This window comes from Melospiza melodia, chromosome 14 (assembly GCF_035770615.1).
Source record: "Melospiza melodia melodia isolate bMelMel2 chromosome 14, bMelMel2.pri, whole genome shotgun sequence".
Lineage (NCBI taxonomy): Eukaryota > Metazoa > Chordata > Aves > Passeriformes > Passerellidae > Melospiza > Melospiza melodia.
The window spans coordinates 10472399-10499624 of NC_086207.1; the positions used below are offsets into that span (position 1 = coordinate 10472399).

The window sequence follows — 27226 nt, forward strand, 5'->3', positions numbered from 1 at the left end:
TCTTTGCCAGAGCACCTCCTGAAACCTTGATCAAAGATGCACTGACCAGAGCTACACAGCTTTGATCCCTCTCCATGCAGAGACTTAGCCTGGTCTTGGCAAGTGGCTGTGCTGGGAAGCTGGAAAAGACCTTTAAAGTGGAAAAATTGGTTATCACTGGTGATAACCAAAGTGATAGAACACGTACTGACGTGCCTGCAATTTACTGCCAATGAATTCCTTCCTGGGCCCTTGTGTACCCTATGCCTTTCTGCACTCATAGGGTAACAATTATCTTTTACAGTTAGAAAAACATAAAACTTGTAATGTGAATAATTTATAAGTAGTTCTGTGAAGGCAGCAATTAGAGTTTTACTTAAGTTCAGTATGATTGAAAAATCAAGTGCACAGAAATTGATTAATGGACAAAAATGTTGAGTAACTGCAACTTCAGAGAAAGGCTTGCATGTATGTCATTGACACCATATTCCATCAGCATTTGCTAGGACTAGGAAAGACCTAGACTTGTGATGTTTTCTTAAATATTAGATGAGTCTCTTTACATAAAATGTGTTGTAAAGCTTTTTTATGGCCACCTACTAAAACCAAAGTTCAGAGCAGAGCTACATGAGGAGTGGCACATTGAGTATCAATCATAGTGCTGGCTGACAGCTCTTAAGATTCAGTCTTGTTCACAAGCAGACTGTAGTTTCTGTGTTAATGAAGTTGAAATTCTTATTACCTTTAATGAAACGGTCATGAGCCTTCTCTCTTCTTCCTGTGCTTCCCTGCCACATAGCTTTCAGTTGAAGGTAAAACAAAACCACATTTTTTTCCCAGCTGCTCATTAAATTAATGTATTGAAGCTCATGGTAAATACAGCATTGAAAATCCTGGAGGATTGTCCAACAAGCCTCAAAGCTTTGGGAAAACAGCGTCTCTTCAGCTGCCAGCTTCATGAGTTAGGAAGGTTTTAGTGCTTAGATTTTCCTCTGTTTTGTCTTATGCTTTAGGTGGGTAGTTGCCTCTTATTTTGTTTCTTGACGCAGTGTAGTATCATGAGTCTTCATCTCAATTAGACCTGTGGTTTTCCTGTAATAAAAAAAGCCAAGCATGCAAACTCTTATATTACCTCAGTAAATGCTGCTTGATAATTCATTTTCATAAACTTTGTGCATGTATCTTGTTTTCTGAGGTGACCAAGAGTGGTGTTCTTTGACAGATATATTTTATCTTTTATTCCAAAAGTTCAGATAAGTACCCATGGGTGCATGTTGGCAGTAGTTGTTCAGCCTTCCTGAATATCCCTGAGAAACCAGAGCAGGTAAAATGTGGTGTCCTGTTCCCCAAGACTGGGCAGGGTCAAATCTCTTCTCTGAATAATTGGAATTAACCTCAGTTAGCATCTTTAATCTGTGACTGATCACAGGATTGATTTGGAATTCACAAAGTCTTACTTAAAAATCAGTGGTGTTTGGTTATTTGATGTTTTCATTGCCATGTGGACACAGTTCTGTGCTTGTGTCTTACAGCTGAATTCTTGGCCAGAGGTACTCAACAACCTGGCTTATATCAGTAGCCAAATAATTCAGATTATTACTAGTTGGAACCTTAAGTACAACACACGTTCTGAAGCTGAAATCAACCCTAAATTAGTTGAACATAAAAAATAAAATTCATCTGTTGTTTCAAATGAACCAAAATACGTTATTGGAACATTTACCACTTTTAACAACTGTTAATCTATGTAAATATTCTGCTATATGGACTTCAGTATCTGTCTTGGGAATGTTTTTTACCTCTTTTTAAACTTTTTTTTTTGAGTTTTTTGTTGGGCTTTCATCAGCAAGCCTGAAGGTGTTGCTCATATTAGTCTTTGGATTATTTATGTCTCTGAGAGGCAAATAAGAGTGTGCTAAGCCTTGTTCAAGGTCCCTTGTTCACAGAGGAGGGATCTGGTTTGGCTGTTGTGCAGCTATTATCTGGTGGGAATAGCTGCAAGGAAACTTCACCTGTAGTTCTCAGAAATAAATATTTTTTCCAGCTCTCTTGACAGTAAAGCCTGTTGACTTTGGTCAAATAGAGATTTGTGGTTCCAATGAAATAAATCAGGTTTCAGGGCACTGTTTTAGCTTTGACTGCATTTACTGGTTTTACGGAAGTGACTATTGACAAACAGATTTTTCATAAAGTCTGTCTAACTAAGTTTCCTTGTTTGAAGCAATGCAATATTAAACAAGTAGAGAAAATCAGCATCAATATTTTGAGATGGGTGAGTTTTTTTTATTTTTAGAGTCTGTGTCCATATGAACCTGTTTTGTGGGTAAGGAGGTTGAGCACTGTTCTGGAAAGGAAAATCTGGGCAGGAGTGAAAGAATTAAAACAAACTGTGATGGAGACAGGGAAACATTGTGATGTTTGAGTTGCCTTGGAGTAGGTGTATATAATTTGTTAATTATTTTTGGAAGATCATTGTGAACCACAGCTGTTAAATAAAAGGAAGTCAAAACCAAACCCACAAAAACAAAATGCCAGATAAAGTAAACTTTTTATTAAAACTCTGAGAAGTAAATTAGACTGAACATTCATTGTTTATCACCTGGTGTATGTGGAACATGCATATATTGTTCCATTTAATAGCTGTGACTTTGTGGTATCTGATCTCCCTGGCAGCTGGGGGATGATCAGGGCTTCATTGATTCCATGAGTATTTGGTGCTCCCATCATTGCAGTGTAAATTCATGGGCATTGCTCCTCTAAGTGTCCCTGTAATTGGCTTGGAGCAGTGGTGTGAAATCTGGTTTGGGGCCATGTTGGTTTCTGAAATTCTCCCTTTAAATATGGCTCTAGGAAGGGTCCTTGGGACTGCGTTGCTGCTGCTTTCCCTGGCATGAGCAGACTCTGGGGTTTTGTTTGTGGGGGTCACTCAGGGCTAAACATTTCTTCTCCCTCTGGGAAGAATGTTGGCAGGCTTTAGTCTCTCCTTGTGCTCATACTGATACCTTGTGTAGTGGAGTCTCTCACCTCTTTGGCACAGAATCACAGAATGGTTTGGATTGGAAGAGGTCTTTAAAACCATCATTTTTCTAGCCCCCTGCCATGGCTGGGACACCTTCCACTAAACCAGGTTGCCCCAAGCCCTGTCCAACCTGCCTTGAACACTTCTAGAGATGGGGCATCCATGTTCCAGTGTCTCACCTTGTAAGAGCAGAAGTGCACAGATGTTTTGTGTCTGTGACAAGTGATGCTGTTTGGTTCTCTGCACCAATTGGAAGGGTTATTCTAAATTGTCTGTGCTGGCCCTTTATTCCTACATTTCACTCTGCTCTTAGGCCATGACTAATGAAAATTCCTCCATCCAGTGTAAAGTCTGCTCGCTAGAACATGGATGTATTAAAGAGAAGATGAAATTACAGTGCACTAATAACCCTGTGGACAATGGCTCATGTATATTGGCATTGTTTGCAGAAAGTTGAGGGTTTGTGTGTAGTGAGTCACTGAGTTACACATGACAAGGTAAAAAGCTGTTCCACCATTCTTGTTTGTCTCCTGCATGTCATTTCCAATTCTGATTCATTGAAATGAAGCGGTGAGCAGGAATGTGGTTCTGTTATGGCATACAAGTGAGTGGAGTTCTTAAAGCACTGGCTCAGCCTTTTCAAACATAAGGTGCACCTATTCCCAGTGCTAGTCCAGTTTACATGGAGAAATGTGAGTGCAGTTGGGTCTAGCTGAGAAAGAGCTAGAAGTTAACCTTGGGGAGCTTGAGGAATTTTATTAGGATCAAAAAACATCCTGAGTTGAAAGGGATCCACAAGGATCATTGAACCCACTTCCTATCCCTGCACAGGACCATCCCAATACTGAGTGGGACTGATGAGCACACCTGGTGACTTCCAGTGTTTCTTGTGTCTAAGTCTTGGTGAAATTGTTGAATCTGAACATTCTACTTGAGCATAATGGTTATGCAGTATCTATTGTGTGTAGTTACACAAAAAAGTCAGAGGCTGTTGCCTAATCTAACTTGCCTCTGCAGGTTGGGGTTCATCTGAAGGAAGTAAGGCCACACCAACAGTGGTAACAAAACATTTTGGCTTTGTAATTTGTGTGTTAGTGTCTCTTGCTTTCTGTGACTCGTAGATGTGCCTGTTTGTGTGTGGTGCCTGCTGCACACCTTGTGTATATATTTTTCAGATATCTCTCCTCCAAGATACATGTACAATAAGGATTTTAAAGGAGATTATATTCTAGGGCACTCTTATATGTATGATTCTTATATGAGAGGAAAGAAGATGGTCATGATCTGTGTGTGTTGGTGGTTCTGCAGAGCGAGATAGGTCAGAGGGTGCTTGCAGGAATTCTGCTCTCAGGCCTGGGGGAGGCACTTTCCCTATCAGTGATGGCAGACATCAGTGTCCTCCTTCTGGGAGAGCAGCCCTCAGCCTGAAGGAAATGCTCTCGAGTACTTTTACAGAATCTCAGAATCATTGAGGTTTGAAAAGACCTCCAGGATCAAGTCAAACCATCAACCCAGCACCACCATGTGTTTACCATTAATGCATGTCCTTGAGTGCCTTATCCACATAATTTTTTGAATGCTTCCAGGGATGGTGACTCTTCCACCACCCTGAACAATCTGTTCCAATGCTGGACAGCCCTTTCGGTGAAGAAAGTTTTCCTAATATCCAAGCTAAATATCCTCTGGTGCAGCTTGAGGTAATTTTCTCTTGTCCTGTCACATGTTACCTAGGAGAAGAACTTTGTGTCCTCCTTTAATCAGTCCAGAGTCTGGTATGCATAGGAACAGTTTGTCTGAAAACACTGTTGTCCAGGTGTGGCTTGATCTCTTCTGATTGCTTTTTTGTTTTCCTTTTTTGAGCTTCTGCTGTTACAATCCTAGCACAGAGTGATTCTCAAGCACAGATTTCATTAGCATGGTGCCTGTTGGTTGAAGGAATTTGAGAATCTGGTGTGAGTGTAGGTCAGAATATTTAACCATATGTTTTTAGAATACCACAAGTTCCTAATCTGCCTGTGAAGTTATTCTCAAAGCACAAAGTCTTCCCCAAGTCTCCATCCCTTTTCCTTCATCTTGTTCAGGAAGTTTGGTGTGTGATACTGATGCTGTCATGCATCTGCCTTGGGGTGTTTGGTGTGCAGCCCCTGTTCTCTGTTCAAGCTTTCAGGGGGATGCTAGGATGCCCTGAGAGGGCTGCACATCCTTTCTGTTCTTTTTATTTATGTTTTGTTCCTAGGAAGTCTTTAGAAGGTTCACTCAGTGGTTCTGGGGTTTTCTGGACTGATGATATATTTGTAAATAAGGCTTTTATGTTGGAGAGGTGATTGTAAAACAAACACATTGTTTTCACTCTGTGGTTCAGGGCATACTAGAAACTTACAAAAAAAGAAACTTACACATCTAGTATGTAGAGATATTTTTCAAGCTATTGGTCAAAGTAACTGTAACTAAAAACCAGAGATCACAGCAGATTGTTTCATGATAATCTTCATACTAAGTGCAGGATTAGGGCTCAGCAGATGTGATTGTGCAGATTAGGTCATACGCTGGTATTGATCAGATATTTCAAGGCCTAATTCTCTAAACTGTGCTGGTAGGGTGGCAGTAAATGCAGCTTGTAGGGGGCAGAAAAATGACTCAAATTTGTGTCCATTGGTGTCACAGAGGACACTCAGTGCTCCAGAGCAGCTGTGGGACCCTGCGAGCTGCAGCTGGGGGCAGGGGGTGCCTGCAGTTTGCTCTGTGCTCCCCCCCTGCAAACACGGGGAGCTGGGACAGGTAATCTCATACCCGGAACGTTCCCAGATAGGATTGGTTTGGTTCTTTCCAGAAGGTAATGTGACTTCTGCTTCATATAAATCCTGTTAAAGGAGCAAGTGGAGTTAGTGTGTATTAGGGTAGCTGTTCCCAGTCATCTTCCAAGGACCATGTGAAATGTTATTGTTCCAAGATTACTTTTCCTGTACTTGCTTCTACCGTTCCTGAAAAACTGTTTTTTCATTTTAGTGACAGCTGTGACAGCCCTGAGAGTAAAACCAGAAATTATGGTGAAGTCTTGGAATTTTTTTATTGGAACTGACTTCCTTTAATATATACTTTTGCCCATGAAGTGGGGTCATGCACTTAGTTTTGTCTGTGGAGCGATAATTTAACTAAAAGTTTTCACTTATGAATTAAAGTTTAAATATGTAATGTAATATTTTTCTACCAACCTATTTCTTATTGTAGTATCTGAATTAAAAAAACTTATTTCAGGGACTAGTTAGGTAGTAAAAGTGTGTTTTATGCTTAGTCTGACCTAGAATATGAGCCCACTGTCTTGTTACTGACCTTACAATAGGAACTTCTTGGAGATACTAGAATAGAGAGAAAGGGCCAGAAAAGGGTGTGGAAGGAGGTGGGAGAGAACTGCAAGTATACTTGGCATTCAGAAAAGCTGCCAAATGGAAAAAAACCACATTTCTTTTCTGCTTTTGTTCTCCAAAAATGCAAAGGGTGGAGGATAAGCAGTCAAGATGTGTAGGTGTTAAATTCCTCATAGAAGCAGTATTAAAGCTGTAGAATATTGTAGTGAATAAAAAAGTAACTATAAAACAAATAATGATTTTCAGAATAAAATCTCTTCAGGTGGTATACCCAAACTTTACTTTGTATAAGCTTCAGACAGGAGTTTTTCTGTAATGTTTATTTTAACAAAATAATTTCTTGTGTGCAGTGGCTGATGCTGCCATCCCAGGAGGGTAAAAACCTGGCAGTCTTTAGATGGAAATGAGTCCCTTGGTATTAACAAGGGGCTTGTGGTGATCTTGTCACTGGCAAAGAAGCTGCACACTTCTCAGGACCATTCCAGATGAACTTCTAGTTTGCAGAGAAGTGCAAAACATTTTGCCAGACGTGTGCAAAAAAGAGTTTTCCTTGAGAAGTATATTGAGATTACTTTGATGAAGTCTGTTCAGAGCTCTGATGCCCTCCTTTTAAGAGACCTGATATTGCTGTAAAAGAACTCTGCTCATGTTAGTATTGCTAGACAAGCTGTTTTTAAAACTTGGAGGTCTTCTTGTTTCAATGGCTTCAGGCTTAAAATACAGAGGGTTTTCCTTTGTTTGATGATACTGTGATACACCCTTCTTCCTCTTTTGAGCATTTCAGTGCAGTATTTTGGAAATACCCTGAGTTGAGGGAAGCATGCACAAATTAGTTAGCATTCTGCATCTGGTTTCTTGAGGTTCCTTAGCTCTGCTAATTATTGGTTAGCTTTTTGCATGTCAAGAGTGTAGCAAATTCTTGATGAAAAGAACATAAAAAACTGCCTTAAGGGATTCTCTCTTTATAATCTTTTTGTGCCTGTTTAGCATTGACATTTAAGCAGTCCGTCCTTCCAAGACTGATCATTAATGAGCCTTGAATGATGATCTGAAGGGAAGGAATTCTTGTGGTGGTGTGTTGCATTGCAGGCACATACAGTTCCTTTTGGCCAAACATGAATTCCTATGAAGAGAGAGTTCCAGAGCTGTGGTAATGGTTTTCACCTTCGCAGTTTGTATTCGAAGGAGCTGAGGAGTGAGGTCTGTCCTTGTAAACCATTCATGGGTTTAGTGTTGAAAGGTGATGGTACTGATTTTGTTGCACTTCAATTTTGGGAGCTTTATGGTGCTCTTATCACAAGGGGTTGTGCATTTCATTGGCCGCCAGCTACTGTGGGGAGATTATTCTACTTAAATCTGATTTATTGATCCTACATTTTCAGGGTTCTTTGTAATGTGTCCAGCCTCCAGTAGGCTGTGTTGATTTGGCTGTGGAACTGTTCTTTCCAACTGTTGCAGAAGTTGTTTCTGTTCCTGTTTCCCATTTGAAGTAGGAAGGAAGCTGACAGTCTGATGTCAGACTGCTTCCCTTCTGTTGGATGGGAAAGCTTCCTTCAGCAAACTCCTGTGTAGATGCCACTATAGGTCACTCCCAACATGTTTGTCAAAGTCTTCTTGTTCTGGTTCTTCGAAACTGACATGCAGTTCATGTGAGGATTAAAGGGTATCCTCCAGGTGTGGTGATTAGAAAAGATGCCTTATCATGCATATCTGGCCACTGTTTCATCCCAGTTCCTGAGCCACTGGGATAAGTTCCCTGGTGAAGTCCACAGCTTAAGAGAGGAAATTCTTCCTCTTTTGTTTCTCCTCTGTTCACTTTCAGTAGAAGGCAGTTGTGCAGTACAGCAGACCTGTGCTTAATAGATGCTTCATAACCTCTCAGAGCTGAGTACAGCCTTGTTTTTAAGAAAAACTGAGAATTTCCCGTGCATTTAGTTTGGGTCTCTCAAATGCAGCAAATGTGGCTCTGTAGAATCTGAAGCCATGGACTTCAGTGTTTAGTTTGGTGAACGGTAATGTTGCTTTGATTTTTCCCAAGCTCTGGTTTGACCCTAGTAGAATTTTTTTTAAAATGCATTTTTATATGAAATACAATTACATAGCTTTCACGGTTGTGAATGCTGATGTAATAAAGTGAGAAGCCTTAGATAACAGGTCTTCCTTTCCTTCCAACACTTGGACTGAGGGTACTTGCTAAGTACTGCAGTGGACCAGCTGCCTGAGTGAGAGGCTGAGACACTAAATGCACAGCTTTTCAAGAAAACACACAACAGAGATGTCTTAACTTTCAGTGTAATTATGTAAAATGTCTGAGCAGCAGCACCAGGTCCTTCCGTTTCTCCTGCACTTGGGGGGACAGTGATCTGGGGTGTGTGTTCTCCATGGCTGCAGGCACAGGCATGACTGTCCAGAGGCTGTGTGGTGTAATAAATATTCTGCTGCTGTGTCCAGACATTGCCTTTCATCACCCTGTGTGGATCCTCTCTTTTAGTGTGAGCTGATGAGTCAAAGTTGCAGTATTAAAGGAGGGCATTGCATTGCTGCCTATAAGTCAAACTTTGCTCAGATTAAGTTTTGTATTAGTTGGGTGGATTTTTTTTTTCATCTTCAGTAAATAATGGTATTTTTGCTGTCTTAAAACAGAAGTCTTCTTTTTAGGTGAGACCCTTGATTTGTTTAAAAGTGGGTTTGTTGTGCTTCCATAGAGGCTGTGGTTGGCTAACACTGGAAGAGCAGGCGGTTGGAGGAATCTCTGGTGTGGTACATTACAAATTGTGTTGATCATGGTTTCCTAGGAATGAGGAAGGTGGTAGAATTGGCTTGTTTTGGTCTTGTAGTCAAGGCTGATTGTAACCTCTGGAGTTTTTGGTCTGCCTGAGGATTGAATGGCTCATTGGAGGAGAGGTTTCCGTACATCTCCTATTGTACAACCCAGCTGAAGGAGCCAGTGTCTCACGTGTTATCAGTTAGTACCTGTTTGATTTAGTGTGGAGGTGGAGGAGACACTTCCTTGGCACCTTGTCTGTAGTTCTGTGGATGTTAGTCACGAGTTTGTTGCACTTTGTGAAACTGGGTACCTGGTGGGTAGGCTGCAGGATTTGGAGCTAGAAATTCCTGACTAACAGTATTACCTTATGGTTGATTCAGTCTCTTAATGGTATGCTTGTTTGTTGTTCCTCCTAATGTTAAGTTGTTAATTTTCTTAATTAGAATTATTCCCTTTGTAACATTATGCATCAGTGATCAATGTAATGACTGGGCAAGTGCACAGGTATCTGTACCTCTGACATTTATTTGATTTGATTTCAAACTAGAAACCTGTTAAACCTAGCTAGATGAATATGCACATATATATATATATATATATATATATATACACACACACACAACTCCTCAGTTTGGATCTGTAAGCTTCTTTGTGGTTTATGGCACAGGTATTGCTGAGAAATACAAAAGTTGATGTTAAAGTGGCAGAGCATCAGTTCCTAGAGTTCTGCTGTGGAGATTTACATTCAAATGTTGCAGTGAGGTAAATCTAGCTAATTCTTTGCTATGAGCAAAGATGCAAAGAGGTGCTGATTAATCCTTTTTTCTTTGATGAGGGATATAAGTATGTTTGCCACTGCATGGACACAGTGAACAACAGACATGGTAACTTTTCTCAACATGTGAGAGGATATTGTAGTAGTTGAGGTATTAGTAAAGTTTGTGGGAATCTATGTTCAGATAATTTAGACTCTTTAAGAAATATTGCCTCCTATACATTGCAGTAACTTTCTTGGGTTGATCTGTTTGCTAATGCTTGGGTATCCTAATACCAGGATGCAGAAGGAATTGCTGATGAACATATTACTGCTGTCCACTACAGGAATTCCTTCATAGTTCATAATGACATTATTATGGGAATTAAGTAGCTGGAGGTTGATTTTTCTTTTTTCTTTCTGTGACTTTTTTGAAAAAAAAAAAAAAAACAGAAAAAATGTAGGAGAGCATTACAGTTGTGTGATATTTTATTCTCAGTTATAATCTCATAATTCTCTTCCTGTTTTATTGATGCACCAAAACATTTTTAGGCAGTTAATATAGCTTTATTCCTCTTGCTTACCTAGATACTAATTGTAATTTAAATTACAATATTGATAAAGATCTCATTTTGCCTTCACTATTATTTATTTAGCAGGACCTAATTTCCGGACAGACACGATCTTTTCTTGCTTGAATTCACAAAGAAGTGAGAAATTACGCACAGAAAAATTGTAAATGTGCCATAAGAAAAATAACAATATTCTTAATCATTTGTATGGAATTCTGACAATCAATATAATGGAAAAAAGCTACAGTAAAGTGCAATTATTGTGTCTGTCAGTCCTTTCTGTGAGATACCTGTTGAGCTGCAGAATGGGAGCTGTTATTCACTTGCTGCAAAGATACATCGGGCAGACCCCGATGAAAACATTGATGGTGGAGTGTTTATATGTTACATATGAACCAGGGGTTGCTAGTCCAAGAGGGAGGAAAGAGAACAAGAAATAGAGCATTTTCTGCAGTAAGAGCAAAGTCATGTGTAAGTGACAGCTCAGATGTTTAACGTGTCTGAGCCGCACTCAGCCTCACTCCCAGGCTGACCTTTGGATTTCATCCTCCATCTCCTTTCTCCTCATGCCCTGGTTTCTGCACCAAATTTCTAATTTAATAAGAATGTACCTTTTTTTTTTTTTCCCTAAATGTTTCAGTATTCTGGCCTTTCCTACTACAATTCCTTCTTTTCATGAAAAGAACATTTCAGACGTTGACGCTTTCCTCTGAAAAGAGCAGGGAGTTTTTTTGTGAATCAGAGGAGCTGATGTTTTTGGAGTTACAACCAAAAGGGTTTAACTGAAATATTGCTATTTGATGGATGCTTGTCCTCTGGAAGGGAGGTAGGTAATTCTGACAAGTGGTCAGCTGCTTGACTAACAAAGTGTTGATTGAACTGGAAGTCACTTATTTTTTTGGTGGATTTTAGGTGATTTTTAAGAGCCTGGGTTAGGAGGCTGATTTTACAATCTTTGTACTATTTAAAAATGTTTGGTATAAAGTCTTGCTCTTAGGGGATAATTTTGTATGTTCTGTGCTTCCCATCCTGTTGAACTTCAGGAACTTGAAAACTCAAGTTTTACAACTCAAAAAAGGCAACTTCCTTTTCTATTATCAGCATTTAAGTCTGAAAGATATTGTAAAGTTAAGTAATGTGCATCTGGTAACTTTGTGGTACTGTTTTAGTTGAAGGCAGTTTTATTCTTAGCTGTGAAAAGGGCTGAATGGTGCTTCAGATGCTCAAAACTCTCCATGAGCTGCTTGCTTTGAAGCAGTGACATTTTTTGTTCTGTCTCTCCAGTTCAGGGCCTGTGCAATTTCACTCTGCAAAATCAGCTTTTCCAAAGGAAGTTTTTTTTGTCTGGCAAAGTCAGGGTTCCAAAAATGCTGACTCTCTGATGAAACAGCAGTAAAAATAATACAAAATTTCCCCTCCCTCGTTCCTTTAGATGTTTTTCTTTCTACCAAAGTCCTATATCAACATAATCCAGGGTTCTGAGGTGGAAGGTGTTTATCTGGATTGGGTGTGGGGAGTGATTGGTGAGTAGAGAAACTTTTTGTTTTATTTTCATGTAGAAAGACTTCAGTTCTTTTATTTTGCTTTTAGAGGTATGCCATTGAATTGAGGTATTTTCAATCCATCAAAAAGCTGTAATAGTGGCTCTTGAGTCTCTGCATTTAAAGGTCTGGCTTTTCCAAATTTTCTTAAGGATAGTTTGATTCTTAGGAGTGCAACTCTGTGCCTGTAGCCATGTGTATGTTAGAATGAAATACTAGAAAATAATATATAAGGAAGCTATTGCCCCATTGAGGGACTTGTTACTTTTTCACAAAAAATAAGATAGAAATCCAAGTGTGCAAATGATACTTCTTACTGTCTGCAAAACTTAGAGCCAGATTTTAGTTTTCTGTTTGTGGCTGTACTGTTATTAATGGATGCTGTCAATGGGAATTGCTCCCTGGGTTTACAAGAGTGAAATGAAGTCTCTCTTAATCTCTTTTCTCCTGTACGTAGATACATACAGTATTTAATATAAAGATACTATAATAACTAGACTGACATTTCCTTATTTAAAAGAACCAGTATCTGTCATTTGTATAGGTAAATGGGAAGTGAAGATTTTAGGGAGGAGTGCTCTATCATAGTCAGGGTATGATCCATAGTTGTCTGATGGACATAGGCTCCAGGAGTCTGGGGACATCTGAAAGTCCGTAAATCAAAGAATTCAAGTTCTTGGTAATTTTAAATTGTTCAGCTTCTTCATGAAATGCATGCCATTTTTTTCTGAATAATGGAATATTGCTCTGAAGTGGTTGAACCAGTTTGTTGTATACAAATGTTACTGTGTACAGTCTGAGGCAGTGACATAAGATCATGCAGGAGTTTGCTCTTATGTTCTATGAAATGTTATTTAATTAGGCTTTTTGAATTAGTGGTGTTTCCTACATGGAATGATGCAGCTTCATTCCTTAGGCATGCTGCTTAAACTCTGCCATTCTCTGCAATGTACTTTAATGTCCTTCATTCATAAAATTTTCATTTGTCTGACTGACTAATCTGTCCTTTCTCTTCCCTAATAGTGTCTCAGTGCTTGTATTTAGTTTTTATTTTTAAGTGGCCTCCAGCTAAATAGGAGGCTACTTTAAAGGGAATTGTTCCTTTAAATGAAGAGCTTTGAGCTGATACTCTATTGCATCACTTGCATTTTTATTGAAGTCCAATGTCTATGCCACTGAACAAGAAGAGTAAATAAGCTAAGATGGAAGAGTTGCTTTCCAGTTCATCTCATCATGTTCTTGTTAGTTTAGGAGCTGTGTACTCTGTTACACATGTTTAAGTGGATTTTTTTCTGTTGCTCCCACAAGTTTTGGGGGTAGCTGACAGTGTGTAGGTTGGGCTCCTTGAACCAGCATCCCTAAAGTTGGTGAATTTGCTCTGTAGATATCTGAATGTGTAAAATATGGATTAGTGAACTACAACATGTTTCTGTGTTTTTATTTCTGGTATTACAGTATCAGGAAAGAATTTGGGAGTACTATTTTTAAATTGGCCTTAAACAGAAACTAAAGGAAACAGCACGGATTCCAGCCTTCGATGAAGCAACAGGAAGGGAAGCAATGAAAACCATAAACCATGCTGAGTAACATTTCCTCTCTTCTGCTACACCCCCCACTCCCCAAGGGTGACAAAGTCTTTATTGAGCCTGACAGGATTCCTAATAAAAGCTGCATTCAATCTGTATAAGGAGCCTGCTGAATCACTGAGAAGCAAGTAATGGCATTGGGCTGGAGGGAACCTCCCACTTAGAGCTTACACAGCTTGTGCTCTGTGCTCCAGGAATCACCTCTGTTTGCTTTACTGAAATCTAGGCACTTTAAATAACAACTTTAATACAGAGAAATTCAGACACTGTCCAAGAGGCTGTGTAAATCCTTGTCCTGAAACCAGATGAGTGCTTGATTCTGATGGAGTTTGTTTCCAGCCTTGTTTCTGCTCAGAGCACTGGAAAGCGACAAGAAGCTAAGCAGCACACAAACAGAAAAGTACCTTTCAACCATGCAGCTTCCTTCCCTGGAGGATTTTGTACATGATGGTCTTTTTGAGTGCCATTGGAATTTGGGAAGCTGTTGCCATATGGTTTAACTGCTGGTTCAAAGGCAGAAATGTGTGTCTATTTCTTTTAAAGTATATTCTTAGTCACATGACTGGATCTTCATAAAATCTTCAGAAAATACTAATATTTTGTTTGCTCTGAAACATATAAAATATGCATCCTGCCAAGTGCCTTAGCTTGGAAAAGGAGAGGATGTGAAATCCCATCAGTCATCCTTTGTGCTTTTGTAGAAGCAGGTTCTTGTGTGACCCGGGGAATCCTGGGTGGCTCGGCAGCCTGCGTGGGCTGGCTCTGGGGAGCCTTGAGTGAGCCAAGCATATGTTCTTGCAGGAGGAATTTAATGTGTTTGGGATGGATTGAGAGACAGGTTTTGTGCAGCTCTTTGGGACAGGTTTCCATGTGAGAGCAATCTGTCTGCAACTTGCTGACACAGCTGGTTTTACTTGCAGCTTTGAAGTGCTGGTGCTCTGGTGCAGGTTCTGCTCTTTTCTCATTCCCTGAGCAAAACCCCTGTCTGACTGAATAACACGTGCCAGTCTGCTTTCTTTGGGAGCCCTTGGTTCAGGTTCAGGGTGGATCTGGGGTATCTGTGAGGCCCAGGCTCGCTGGGATTTGGGAGCATCCCTGGATGCTGCAGTGAGCAGCTGTCCCTTGGCCAGGGGCTGATGCAGCTGTTCCAGCTGTTCCGGATCTGGGCTGACTCTGCTGCTGCCATGAAGGACACAACATGACAGGCAGTGCTCAGAGGAGTCTCTGGGGGTTTATCACTTCCTCAGCATCCCTAATACCTGATTGCAATTACTGAGGTTGTCTCTATGTGAGATTAATCAGAATTTACAACTATGAGGTAATTTCAGAACAATTTATTATTCTTAGAAATAGACCAGATTTCCTGTTTAGTGTTTAATAATAATAGTAATAATAATATGTCACTGGAACACCTGGCTGGGGTCATATAAAGTGAAGCATTAGGGGCAAAGTTGCTTTTGATGCAGTCATTCCATTCCTTGTTTCAGAGCTGCTTTTATTTTTTTAATTGGTTTTAGTTTTTGTTTGGTTTTTTTTGGGTAGGGGTTTGGGGGTTTTTTGTGGTTTTTTTTTTTTTTTTTTCCTTTTTTTTTTTTTTTTCCTTTTTTTTTCTTTTTTTTTCCATTGCTTTTACCCCTTTTACCTCCTGCTTTTAACATTGCAGGAAGATTTGTCTTGGACCTTGTTGTGGACTTAAAGCATCTGGATGCAGGTCATGTGAATTACAGTTGTGCTGGCTGGACTTGTTGTTGGTTGGGAAACTTCGTGGTCAGAACTCCATGTTCGAGACCACTGTTCCAAGTTTGTAAAGATGTTTCTTGGATTAAAAGTCAGAGACTGGGTGACAAGAGGGTGAAGCAAAAGGAAATTATATCTACTTGCAAGTTTTGCTTGTCATTGGTGCTTGTTCAGAAACATCCAGATCTTGGTTGTATTTTAAAAAGATGCCAATAATGAAACTTAAGTGTGACCACCACTTCCTCAGCAACTTTGAGTTTGGATTATATTTTTCTCATGATTTTTCTGGCTGACTGTACTTACTTCTTTATTTTAAAAAGTTACATCTTGCAATTAAGAAACTAATATTTCACCGTCCTTGCAATAAAAAAATAGGAGTGAATTATTTTCAAAGAAATGTGTTGGGATAAGTGGGTGATGGTGGTAGTTAGCTGGTGGCTTTACTTTTGTATAGTGAACTTTTGTATAGCGAGTTGATGTTTCTTTTATTTTCCCCTCTTATGGTATCTCTGAGAGTTGGCATCTGGCAGGGAAAATGAGAAGTGGTCTGGGTGTTCAGGTGGCTCACTTCTAACTATATTGGGATGAGGATGTTACTATAAAAGAATATATATTTATACAGCATGGCATTGTCACTACAATCTCTGTGTTTTTATACCACCTTTGGTTGAGCAGCTGGTTAAGCTTGTTGCTGAAGGCTGTGTGTGTGCTGGAATGATAAATCTGGTGCTGCGAGCAGCTGAGGCTGCCGCTGGCCACAGTGCTGTGATAACAGTGCCATCCTCAGAGCCATCCATCCCCTGCTTTCTGCTCTGCTGCTGCAGCCCATGCTGGTCATGCACTCTATTCTGCCATGGGAATCATTTGAAGACACAGATGTCCTCTGCTTTTTTTAAACACATCTGCTGTGAGAACTGGAGGCAGGGAATGATCTGTCCTGGGCAGCTTGGTGAGGGATCACTGCGGTTGCGGTGTTCATGTTTCCTCTCCATGGTATAGAAAATCTCCTTTCTCACAGGATTAACAACTGCCTGATTACTCTTTGCTCAGTTTCCCACGTTCCCTTGAGTTGCTGGAGCTGCAGTTTTAGCTAGTTGAATAGATAATGTGAGTTACTTTCTCTGTAAATAACCTTAGTCAAGGTTGTTTTCTGTCAGAGATTGAAGAATCTGTTGTGGGCATAGCATTTGCAGGTAGATCCTGTGCTGCAGTTTCAGCTATTATTTCAGCTGCTGAAAAGCTCTGAAGAAAAGATTGCAAAATAAATTCATTCTGACCTTGTTCTTTAGCTTAGAGCATGTGGAGAAATTTTGTTTCATCAGTAGTTGTGTCTCAGTTGGATTTTGACAGAAAAAATAAGTAAAGAGATTATAAGGAAGGATGTGGAAAGGGGCTGTAAAATTCCAGCAAATGTTTTGTGTTCTGCTGATATGATGCTGAATGTTGCCCTTTGCCATCAGTTTTCTTAGTGAGTATCAGAAAGTATCTGTGAAAATGATCTCTGCCCTTTGTACTGAGGTTATGCTTGTTCACTGTTTATAACTGCTGTGGTGAAATAAATCTGGTTTTAAAAATAAAACTGAAAATCATATTATAAGCTATTGTAAACTTTGAGTTAGAGGAAGAAGTGCTTTCAGCTCTGTGGGAGGAGGATTTTTGGGAGCGTGGCGCAGCTGGACTTCAGCCTCTGTCCACAAGGTGGCCACAGCCCCTGCCCATGTCCGGCTGCCCTCAGATTAATTGATGTTCCTCGTGGGCAAAGATATAGAATGAGACTCTAAATATAGTATGGGAAATGTAATTTCAGTGCTATTTTAAGCACTTAGTCTGAAATGACTTGGAAGTATAGAGAAAACTTCACAAACTATGATTGATTTTCATAGGTAATGGTAATTTTCATTTTATTGGGAAAACCTGGGATATATGCACCACTTGTACTATCCCCTCCTGTGTTAGAATCTGAAGTGGCACCTGAGGGAGAGGAGCAATTCTACCCCTGGTTGTATCTATTTAAACAAGAAAAAAAGGCTTTCGACCAAGACATGGAAAACAGATTGGATGGGTATATTTGAGGTGCTGGCAGAGAGAGGAACCTCACAGCCCTTCCCAGGAGATTGCTGCGTTGTTCTTTTGCTCAGTGGCACCCAGAATCACCTTCTCTGCATGACTGGGAAGAGGGGCTTGCTTTAAAAGTCAGGTATTTTTAGGGAAAGCATTACAAATCCTGATCTGAAACCACCTATAGAAACTGCTGTGTGTAGCTTGTTGTGTGTGGCTTGTTGTGTTTAGCTTGTTGATGCATCACCTGGCTGTGTAGTGAGTTGCATTTATCATGTAGTTTGTTATTTATCAGCATTAGAGCAGCAGTAGTGGGCAGTGTAAGTTAAATGCCTTGTGCTGGGCGAGGGAATAGGAGCTTTGCCTTCCCTGTGCCGTGCTCAGCTGTTCCCTCTGCTGCTCGACAGATGAGGTTGGACTTGGGGATGCTTTCCAGACATGTATCCCTTTAAGCAAATGTTTATCCCTTATATTTGCCAACTGTTTGATCATCAGGCTCTTCAGTGGATCAGTGCAGCAGTCCTGAGTGCTGCAGGTGGAGTGCAGGAGTCACTCCAGGCTGAGTGAACTTGCAAAGGGGCTGCTGCATTCTGGGCAGTTGTAGAGAATAATTTACAAGTCAGGATGTGGTCATTTTTCATATGTAGAAGTTAAAAACTTTGTGAATAAAAGGGGAACATAGGCTCTTGTTCTGCTTACAGTTTTCTGTAACTCATAGCTACAGAACTGCTTATCTAAAATGTTGTCAAGATGTTCTGTTACATCTTAGTCCCAGTTATGTGAAAAAGTACTGGAAAATATAGGAAAACCTATATAGACAAAATGAGTTATTAAGACTTAAAAAATTCAGCTTTAATACCAAATACTGATTCTCTTCTGGCTACCCAACTTTGACAGGAGTTGTGAATATCCTTCTTTTGGCCTGGGAGAATCAGATAATATTAACTACTAAGCCGCTATATGTTCTGAGTGTATAGTTGCTGCATTTCTGTGCCTGATGCTTTCAGGTGGAGAAGTTGGTGCAGTTCCCTGCTCAGAAACAGGAGCTGTTGGTTATCTGAAATGACCCTTTGGCTGCCAGGTGCCCACCTCTGACAGGCTGTAGTGTGCTTGGAGTCTATCCATAGCTAGTGCTCCTGGATGGTTTCACTAACAAAAACATGTTTGTGGCAGCTTGCATGATTAAAATGAGATTGGACTGTGTGAAATGAGTGCTTTGTAAATGTGTTACAAATTCAGGCCTTCTGTTTAATTTTAATGGGATTTGGTAATGACATTAAAAAAAAAAAATCAGAGTTTTATTGGTTTTACATGGTCTGCAATTATGTCTGACCTTTCATTTGATGCAACAGTTCATATCAGTTATGCTGCTAAATGTGGACTATGAAGCCAAAGAACTTTTCTAAAGTAAATCCATTGTAAATTCTGAGACCAGCATTCATATTGATTTATCTTATGTAAACACTGGATAAATGCAGCACTTGAAAATTCAGAACATACCTTCCAAGGCCAAGCTGGAGACACTGCCCTGTGGTGTATAATGATTTTGTTGTGTGTGTGTTTGGCTCTAACTGCCCACCTGTTCAGGACAGTAAATTAAGTGCTGAATAGCCCTAGTGAGCTGTCCCCTGCCATGTGGTCTGCACCATCAGCACAGATATTTTTGTGACTGAAGAGGATTCTGTCTGGTGAGAGGTTTAAACAGCTGTATCTCCTAATTACAGCTTCTATGTAAAGTTCAGTTTATAAAGCAAAATAATCTTCATGTTTTAAAACTTTTGTTTCTGTGGTTGCTAGTGACATTGATGTGATATTGACTAGTGGCAGTAGGAGTGAGAGACCTCTAAAGCTTTACTGTTTTCATCTTTGCCAAGAGTATTTTGGGTACTTTTTGATGTTCCCTCCAGACATGGACGGGGCTGAGCAAGAGAGGCGGTAGGATGGTGTAGTTTGTAGTGGGCCTGCCAGCTGGGTCTGAGGTGGACATGAAAGAGTTTTTCCCCTCTAAATAGAACCCCTTTGCTATGAAAAGGTACTCTGGTGGTTCTCTGCACCCTATACAGCGGCTTTGGTTTTTCACTGGTTTTGAAAAATTCCTTCTTTAAAGAGATCTTAGAAGGTTTCAACAGTTTTTGTCCTTGGGTGAACAGGCCTGCTCTATTTGTCTTATTCCATGTGTTGCTTGCTGCTGTATCCATTAACATAAATAATATTTTCAGAGATATTTTTAATGTTTTTTTTCAGGTCAGTGGTTATGCATCAGTTGCACTTCACTCTTTTCACTGCCACAGCTCAAGTGTAGACAGGGTTCTTCAAGTCTGTGTGTGTCCTGACCTATCTATTTATCTGGGCTTTGTATAATTCGGTGTAACTTAGTGCAGAATGTGAAAAGTAACACTGAGTGATTAGATGTGAATGAGATTGCTTATGTGTTTTTTTTTGTTTTTTTTTTTTTTTTTTTTTTTAGGACTTGAATACTATCTATTCTTTCCTTCATGGGCTGGACATACTATCACACTTCAGGGAACATCAGCTAAGGTGAAGTACTGTGCACTGTGTGTTTTTTAGCACACTTACATCTATGACATCTACATTTTTGTGGAGCTAAGCAGAGCTTTTGTCTGCCTGCAGTTTGAGGTGGCAGAGCATTGGCCAAATCCACTGCTGAGTTAAGTCACTGCCATAATGTAGCACAGAATCTAAACTAATTAGCTTTTCTAAGAAGGAAGGCAGAGGTTACTCCCATTTGCTTCCCATTTGTCTACTGTGTAGACAGTGCTCTGTCTTAACTCCAGATTACAAAAGCTTTTTAATGCTTCAGACATTCTGATGGTCTCAGAATCCATAAAATGGAAGGCCAACAAAGCACAAAAAGTGCTTTGGAAGTATTTTAGTTCCTTTCAGTTCTGTTGCTATGGGTAATTCCAATGTGTGGGAGTGATTTAAACCCTTGGAAAACATGCTGTATATTATCTATTTGGATAATGAAGAGCACCGTAATAATTTGAATTTTCCAGTTAAGCACATCCTTTGTTTAGAACAAAAGAAATAGTTGAATTTGTGGTCTTAGACCCTGAAAGTGATTCGACTGAAATGCAGTGATTAATGTCTTATGATCTTTGGGGATTAAAATTGAATTTAAACTTGTCTTCCTCTTCCCTCAGAATAATGTCGTCAAGTGCCCGCTATGAGAGGTACAAGGGCAACCAAGTTCTCTTTTGGTGAGTACCCAGCACTTGTTGGAGTTCTTCTGCAGAAATGTGGGCAGACCCAATGCTTGCATGTTGTTATATGTCATTTGCTTTTCAGTCCGTGTCAGTAATTGGTTGAAAGCATTGGCAGAGGTGGTTGTGGCAGCAGTGCAGCGTTGGTGTTTGAGAGGCGCCCGTGACCTTCCAGCCCCAGGGGCAGCAGAGGGGGTATCTGTGTGTGTGTGTGTGTGTGTGTCAGTGACACCAGGTGACAGTGACGAGGCAGGCGGTGTCCCCTCTGCAGTCTGGTGGCACTCAGCTCAGTAGGTGGCACTGTGTCCCTGGAGCTGGCACTGCCTGCACGGAGCAGCCTGTGCTGGACAGGGCTGGAGCTCAAACCCCCTCACTGCACATTGCAAAAATTGGTGTTTTAGCTTACTGTTCTCTAGGCTCTTCCTGGGAGGAAAATATACTTTTGTTTCCCTCATATTTTAGCATTGCTTATGGCATATTTATCATCTCATGGTTAATCCTAGCTTTCTGTATGAGGCACAGCTTCCAGCACACCCTAGTATAAAAGAGATGCCACCTGCTCGTTGGTGTGGTGGCTATGTGTGACACACACCTGCTCCAGGAGCAGGTCAATATCTGTGTGTGGGGTTGTGTGCTGTCCTGTATTTATAGCCTTTGTGCATACTTTCACTGGAATAAAACATTTTTGCTTGAAATTTCATTTTAATAAAGTAAATTTTTAAACTGAGTTAAATGTCAAAATGTAAAGTGTAAGAAACATCTCTTATGTGAATGTATAAAAAAAAATCCTGGTCCAGTTGGAGTTCTCAGGTTCTTATATTAAACTGGTAGAACAATAAACCATTATTTTACTACAATAATATTTTGGATAATATAATTCTAAGGTGCTGTAAGGAGAAGTACATATCCATGATTTCTTTTCTTACAGCTCAGAAACTATTGCAAGATGCTGGTATATCCTGCTTTCTGGATCTGTGCTCATGAAGGATTCAATGTTTTTGCCACCTTGCAGGTAGGTAAAATAATTCAGTTATTGTTGTTATTTAAGGCAAGTTTTTATTTTTAATAAACGCTTTCTACGTATTTGTGTTACTGTAATTTGTAAAGAATTTTAAAATTATTTCATAAATTTGGTTTTTCTAAAGTTTGATAGTGAAATAAATGTTCAGCTAATTCCATTTAAATTTTCTCAGACTTTTTCTGCATGTTGAAACTTTTTTGTGTAATACTGCACTCAATCTAGTTTGGCTTTTTAACTTTGTAAGAGAATTTGTCATCAGCTTATTACCTAGGTCTCTTTGAATAATTTGTGTTGTGTGACTGTTCTGGATAGAGTTCCCTGTCACAAAAATATGGCTGCAGATCCCATAGCTGCTGCCATTTGGTCAGAGCTGTATTTAATGGCACATATGATTTTTATGTGAAGCAAGAAGGGGCCAGCAGCATCAGCTGTGGAGAGCTTGTGCCAGGAGCCCATCTGTGTCCTGGGGCTGACACAGGGAGCACTGACATGCTTTCACTGAAGCACATTATTAGACTTGAGCTGAACTTGGGCAAGTAATGCCCTGAGTACCCAGAGTAATCCTCTGCTTGACCTTGCACATCACTCATTTTTATTTCACTCTGTTTCACTTGACTCAGCATGAGCTGACCATGAGCGCACAGACTTAAGGCCAGCTCCAGCTTACATTCATTTCTGTACACTTGAATTTCATAGTACTAGTGTACTAGTAAAAACATGCAGGACTGAATTTTTCAACTCAGTTAATTGTAGGCTGCATATCAAACACTTAGTGCTCCTTGAGTGGCTGAAGGTCATTGAGTGAAATTGTTCGGAGAAGCTGTGGCTGCCCCATCCCTGGAAATGGGCAAAGCCAATTTGGACAGGGCTTGGAGCAGTCTTGTCTAGTGGAAAGTGACCTTGCCTATGGCAGGAGGGTAGGATAAGATGTGCTTTAAGGTCCTTTTCAACCAAAATCATACTATGATGAGTCAATTATAAGTTCAGGAGTACCAGCAGTGAGGACATGGCATGCTGGTATTTGCATAAAAACTCTCTAAAATCATTGTTTTGCAAAACCTGGAGTAAGTCACTTACAAGCACCATTGCTTGTAAGGTTTCTTGTGCCTTAAAAAAGAGAAAAGCAAAGTGAACCTGTTACACTTAATTCACAGGATTACAGCTACATTTATTATGGATAATGAGGGTGGTGAAAGAGTTATCTGTTAGGTGGAGCTGCTGGCAGGTTACAGCTTATAAAGGGTGGTTCCTGGGATGTTCTGTCTCCTTAGGTGGTGAGATCATGTGGAAAGGAAGAGAATGGACCCTTGATAGTGTCTAAGATGTTCAGCTCCTTTTTGTTTGAAATACAGTCATGCTCATGCATTAAATAGAATGGGTTTTTTTCCTTCAGTAGAGTGGGATAAACTTCAGTTACTTTCCCTGTTTAAAATACTTTATCTGTCACATTGCTAGTTGAGGGAACTGCAGTCATCAGACACAGGCTAATTTCATATGAAATAGTGCCTTGGATAAGTTAGTAGTATTCTTTCATAATTGTAATTCGCAGCATTTTAATTACATTTGAAGTAATAATTTATGTCACTCTTTATTCTTTGTCCCCAACCAAGTTCCTGATTATGTCAGTCATTCTGAACAGAGGCTTTACTACACATGTACAGGAAAGCACAATATTGTCTTTATTCTGATTGCTTCAGGTATTACAGAGCTATTCTGTATCCCACAAAACAAAGATAACTTGCTGCCATGTTCTCTTTGCCTGATGTGCATATGATCCTAGACCTGTAATGTTTGTGACATAAACTTCATGGGAGTGTATGCTGTGTGGGATATTGCTTTATCCATGTAATCATTTTTCAGAGTTCAGCATTGCACTAGAAACTAACTGCCCAGAATTAATTATATAGTAACAATTATATAGGAAACTGCTGTTACAATTGATTGTTAGTGAGACCCTTGCAGTCTCCATAAATAATCATAGCCACTGGAAGGTGGTTATGGTTTAATAACTGTTTGCTGGTATATCCTCACAGTACTTGTCCTTTTTCTGTCATCTGCCCTGTGATTACCTTGATGGATAGGAGTAGACTGTAGTAAACAACTGTAAACTTAACCTGGAGAAGATGCTATCCTGCTTTTTGCCTGCCCCCTTTCATCCACTGTCTATCAGAGCTTTGGGAAACCTTATTTTTTCTCTGCAGAACTCTTTGAAATAAAATATTCTGTGGAATCCTACCTGAAAGAGTCTTAGCCCCTTGAAAACTTAAGGAGGTGGGCAGTTACTGCTTTATTAACTTTGTCTAAGTATTTGATGGAACCTGGGGCTCACTGTGCTTGAAAAAGTCTTTTATATTGACTTGATGAACTTGTATTCAAGTTGTCATTCAGAAATTGGTTTAAAAATTGGAGGAGTAAAGCTTGCATCCTGGCACAATAAATCTATTCAATATGCCGACACTGATGCTCATGATGAGAGAAGCCCTACAAGATTCTTAAGGTAAGATGCAGATCAGTCAGTAATGCCAGGTACAGGGATGGCATAATCTTGATTACCCTATTGCCTGGAGAATGGATTTGTTAATAGATTTGGCATAGGAGGAGAAGAATTTGCTTCTAACATGAAAGCGATGGCCAGAATAAAAGAACAGGATTGACGGATTTGTGGAAGGAAAATCATGTCAGCAAGTTAAAGAGGTTTTGTGTTAACCTTACTTGTTAATGAAGATAATTCATGTGAACAGGATATTTGAAGGAGATTACTCACAGCAAGATTAGCCATAGGAGATATATCAAGGACCTGGTGGAACTTTTGAAGCCAATTATGTGGCTGACAGCCTCCTACAGCTGTGAGAATTGAACCTCCAAGGGAAAAATACAAACTCTTGAAACATTCAAGATGTAGTCATACTAAAAAAAACACTTCTCTTTTCCCTGTTCTTCCTAAATCTCTCAAGTGGAGAAAATTGGAATCCTTGTTCTACTCATGTTGTGTGCATTTCTTTGCTAAAAACAACTGCTTTATTTAGAATGGCCTTGTGGTTGTGTGGTGTCTTTTCATGAGAGTTGTGGATGCATCAATGACTCAATTAGCCATTTCTCTTTTCTTTAGTAAAAGGAGAAGACCCAAATGCTTAGATCAAGAAAATGATCATAATGAAAGAGGAACTCCAGTTTTGCATCACGAACAACAGCTTGGGTTGAAATTATTTTAGCTTGTTTTGTATTAGTATTTGTGAGTAACAATATTTTTATTTTGCAACTGACTGTGACTTCATAGTGACTGTTAATAGTGTTTACATCTATTGTGTGTGAAGTGCCAGAAGCACAGAAAATACTGTGCTGCTACAGCACTGTCACTGATGGAAAGTAAAACTGTGAGATTAGAGATTTGCAATTTGAAGAATTTAAAGATTAACAAAATGCCATAATTTAAACGTTAATGTATGTAACTTTGTTCTCAAACATATTTATTAACTCAAATATACTATCTAAAGTCAGATCAGTTTTGCTTCTGAAGCTTGTAGGGCAGCTTTCTGCAAATATTTGTGAATTTGTACCATTTGCTGCAAAAGTAAACCAGTGACTCCTGAGCTCCTGTATTCCCAGCTTCTGGCAGTGCAAGGCATACTGGTCTTTTTGTCCCCTGATCTTTCCTTTTCAGGTTTAACTTGAATACTGCTTCTGCTCAGACTGCACCTGCTGTATCCAAGCTCTGTCCTAGTGCTCCTCAAACTCTGCTCTTCCTCTTCCTCATCTCCACCCGAGTCCCATTGCCTGGAGTGTGAGCAGTGTTTTTCCTCCCTCTGCTGCCATGGTCTGGATCCATGTGTGTGCCAGTCCCCTGCTGCCATACAGTAAACCTAATATGTGACAAACTGGCAGTTGCCAGTAAGGTTCTGGACTGTGGCAATTGTTGCCATAATTGGGATTTAAGTTTCTTACTATGTGACTCTAAATATTGCAATACAATACTCTTGAGTGTATGTTTGCTTCACACTGGAAAGCTCCTCCCAGCTAACTGTTGTGGGTGATTTTCTCTCTCTCTTAAAGGGAGCTTCAGGCTTACATCCCTGTGCTTATCAAGTCTGAGAGATTTAGTACTGAGCACAGGATTTAAGTAGTGGTTATTCAGTTAATTTGTGGCTCTGGATGAGGTGATGTTTTCCTTGGATGTTTCTGTTAAGTGGTGGCTGTAACTTGTAGCATTGCCTGACAGCCAGTAAGTGAAGCAACAACTTGGGAATGCTACCAATAAATGTATTTGTAAAACTAATTAATTCAGATAGAGTTGTTCAGATTTAAATTCTTCTGGCAGAGCTAGTGCTGGCATGAAAATATTCTGAGGGAAAAGGGAGGCAACTCACCAGTGAGAAGCTGTATCCTGCTCTCCCTAAGTGTATTGGGCTTGCTGATGTTGAGTAAGGATTAGGAAGGTGCTGCAGACTAAGAGTACATAGTGGATCTTGTTTGGTATAGACTGATCTTCTAAGAAAGTCAAAAAATGAAGAAAAACTGTTCTGACCTGTCTCAACTCTATGGCTGAATAATCTTGTCCATATTTCCCCTGCACCAATAATTTCCTTTAGGTCTATTCATGGTACCTTACAGTATCAACCCTTTAGAAATTTTGTGGACTGCAGGGGATGCTGATTGTGCCACAGAGTTTTTTGTTGGCTAAACTTAAGTGCAAGAGAAAGGAAATTAGAAGGAAGGGGTCACATATGGTTTGTTTATAACTAAAATACAATTTTACTAAGACTTTGCAATCCCATGATCTGGAATAGCTGGAAAGCTGCACAGAAAGTGGGAGGTGAGACACAGGCTTCCTCAAAGGTTGTCATGTTCAGTGTATAAAGTAATTAATACAGAGATCTTGAGCTTGCAGCCTGCAAATTGAGTAGCATGTTATACAGCCTCCAAAATAATTTCCAATTAGAACTTCAGCAGGCTTAAGAGATAAACCTGCTAAATGTTGTTATTGAGAGCTAATGCAGAAATGGGTTTTGATGACTGAGCATTAATTGAAATAGGTATTTTGCATTCAGCCATGTATCTTGTGGTGTCTGGTTTCCTTTAAACCATTTCCTGATGGAGTTAAGTATTATAATATTTTTCTAATGAAGTTACTTTGAAGAGCTCAGGACTCGCACAGCATATGGTATCTCATAAACTCTGCCACTTGCATTTGCTGAAACTTTTGGTCCGTGCTGATGGCCCTTTTTCCTCATCTCCTTGTTCTTTTTCACAAATGGGACATTTGGGGCTGTCCAGCAGCTGCTGTGAGGCTCCTGCTGCACCTATGAGTCTCAGACTGCTCCTCACCAACCAGCCCCATTCTCCCCATCATGGCTGGGCTGAGACAAATCTCAGTGTGAAATTGAGACCTCCATGGAGATGCCAGGAAAAACAAATTATTCCTATGAGGATTTTGATGTTGAGTGTTCTGTGTCATGACTGCAGTGCAGGAAGGGCAGATCCTGACTTTTCTATCCACAGTCACTGTGGCTATTAATTGTGCAGCTTCATGGGTTTTTTCTCAGTGTTATTTCCCAAACAATGACAAATAAATTTAAGTATTAAATTACATTTTTAAATAATTAGAT

The 27226-nt window shown here is 39.9% G+C and overlaps 1 protein-coding gene across 13 annotated transcripts in view; it reads left to right on the forward strand.

Moving 5' to 3' along the window:
• The window catches only part of RAPGEF6 (Rap guanine nucleotide exchange factor 6), a 121101-nt gene that overhangs the window by 5121 nt on the left and 88754 nt on the right, over window positions 1–27226 (forward strand). For all 13 annotated transcript variants that reach the window (XM_063168655.1, XM_063168664.1, XM_063168659.1 and 10 more), the window contains exons 2-4: window positions 19846–19916; window positions 20543–20599; window positions 21531–21614. In XM_063168655.1, coding sequence (XP_063024725.1) covers window positions 19846–19916; window positions 20543–20599; window positions 21531–21614 — 212 coding nt within the window. The remainder of the gene's footprint in view (window positions 1–19845; window positions 19917–20542; window positions 20600–21530; window positions 21615–27226) is intronic.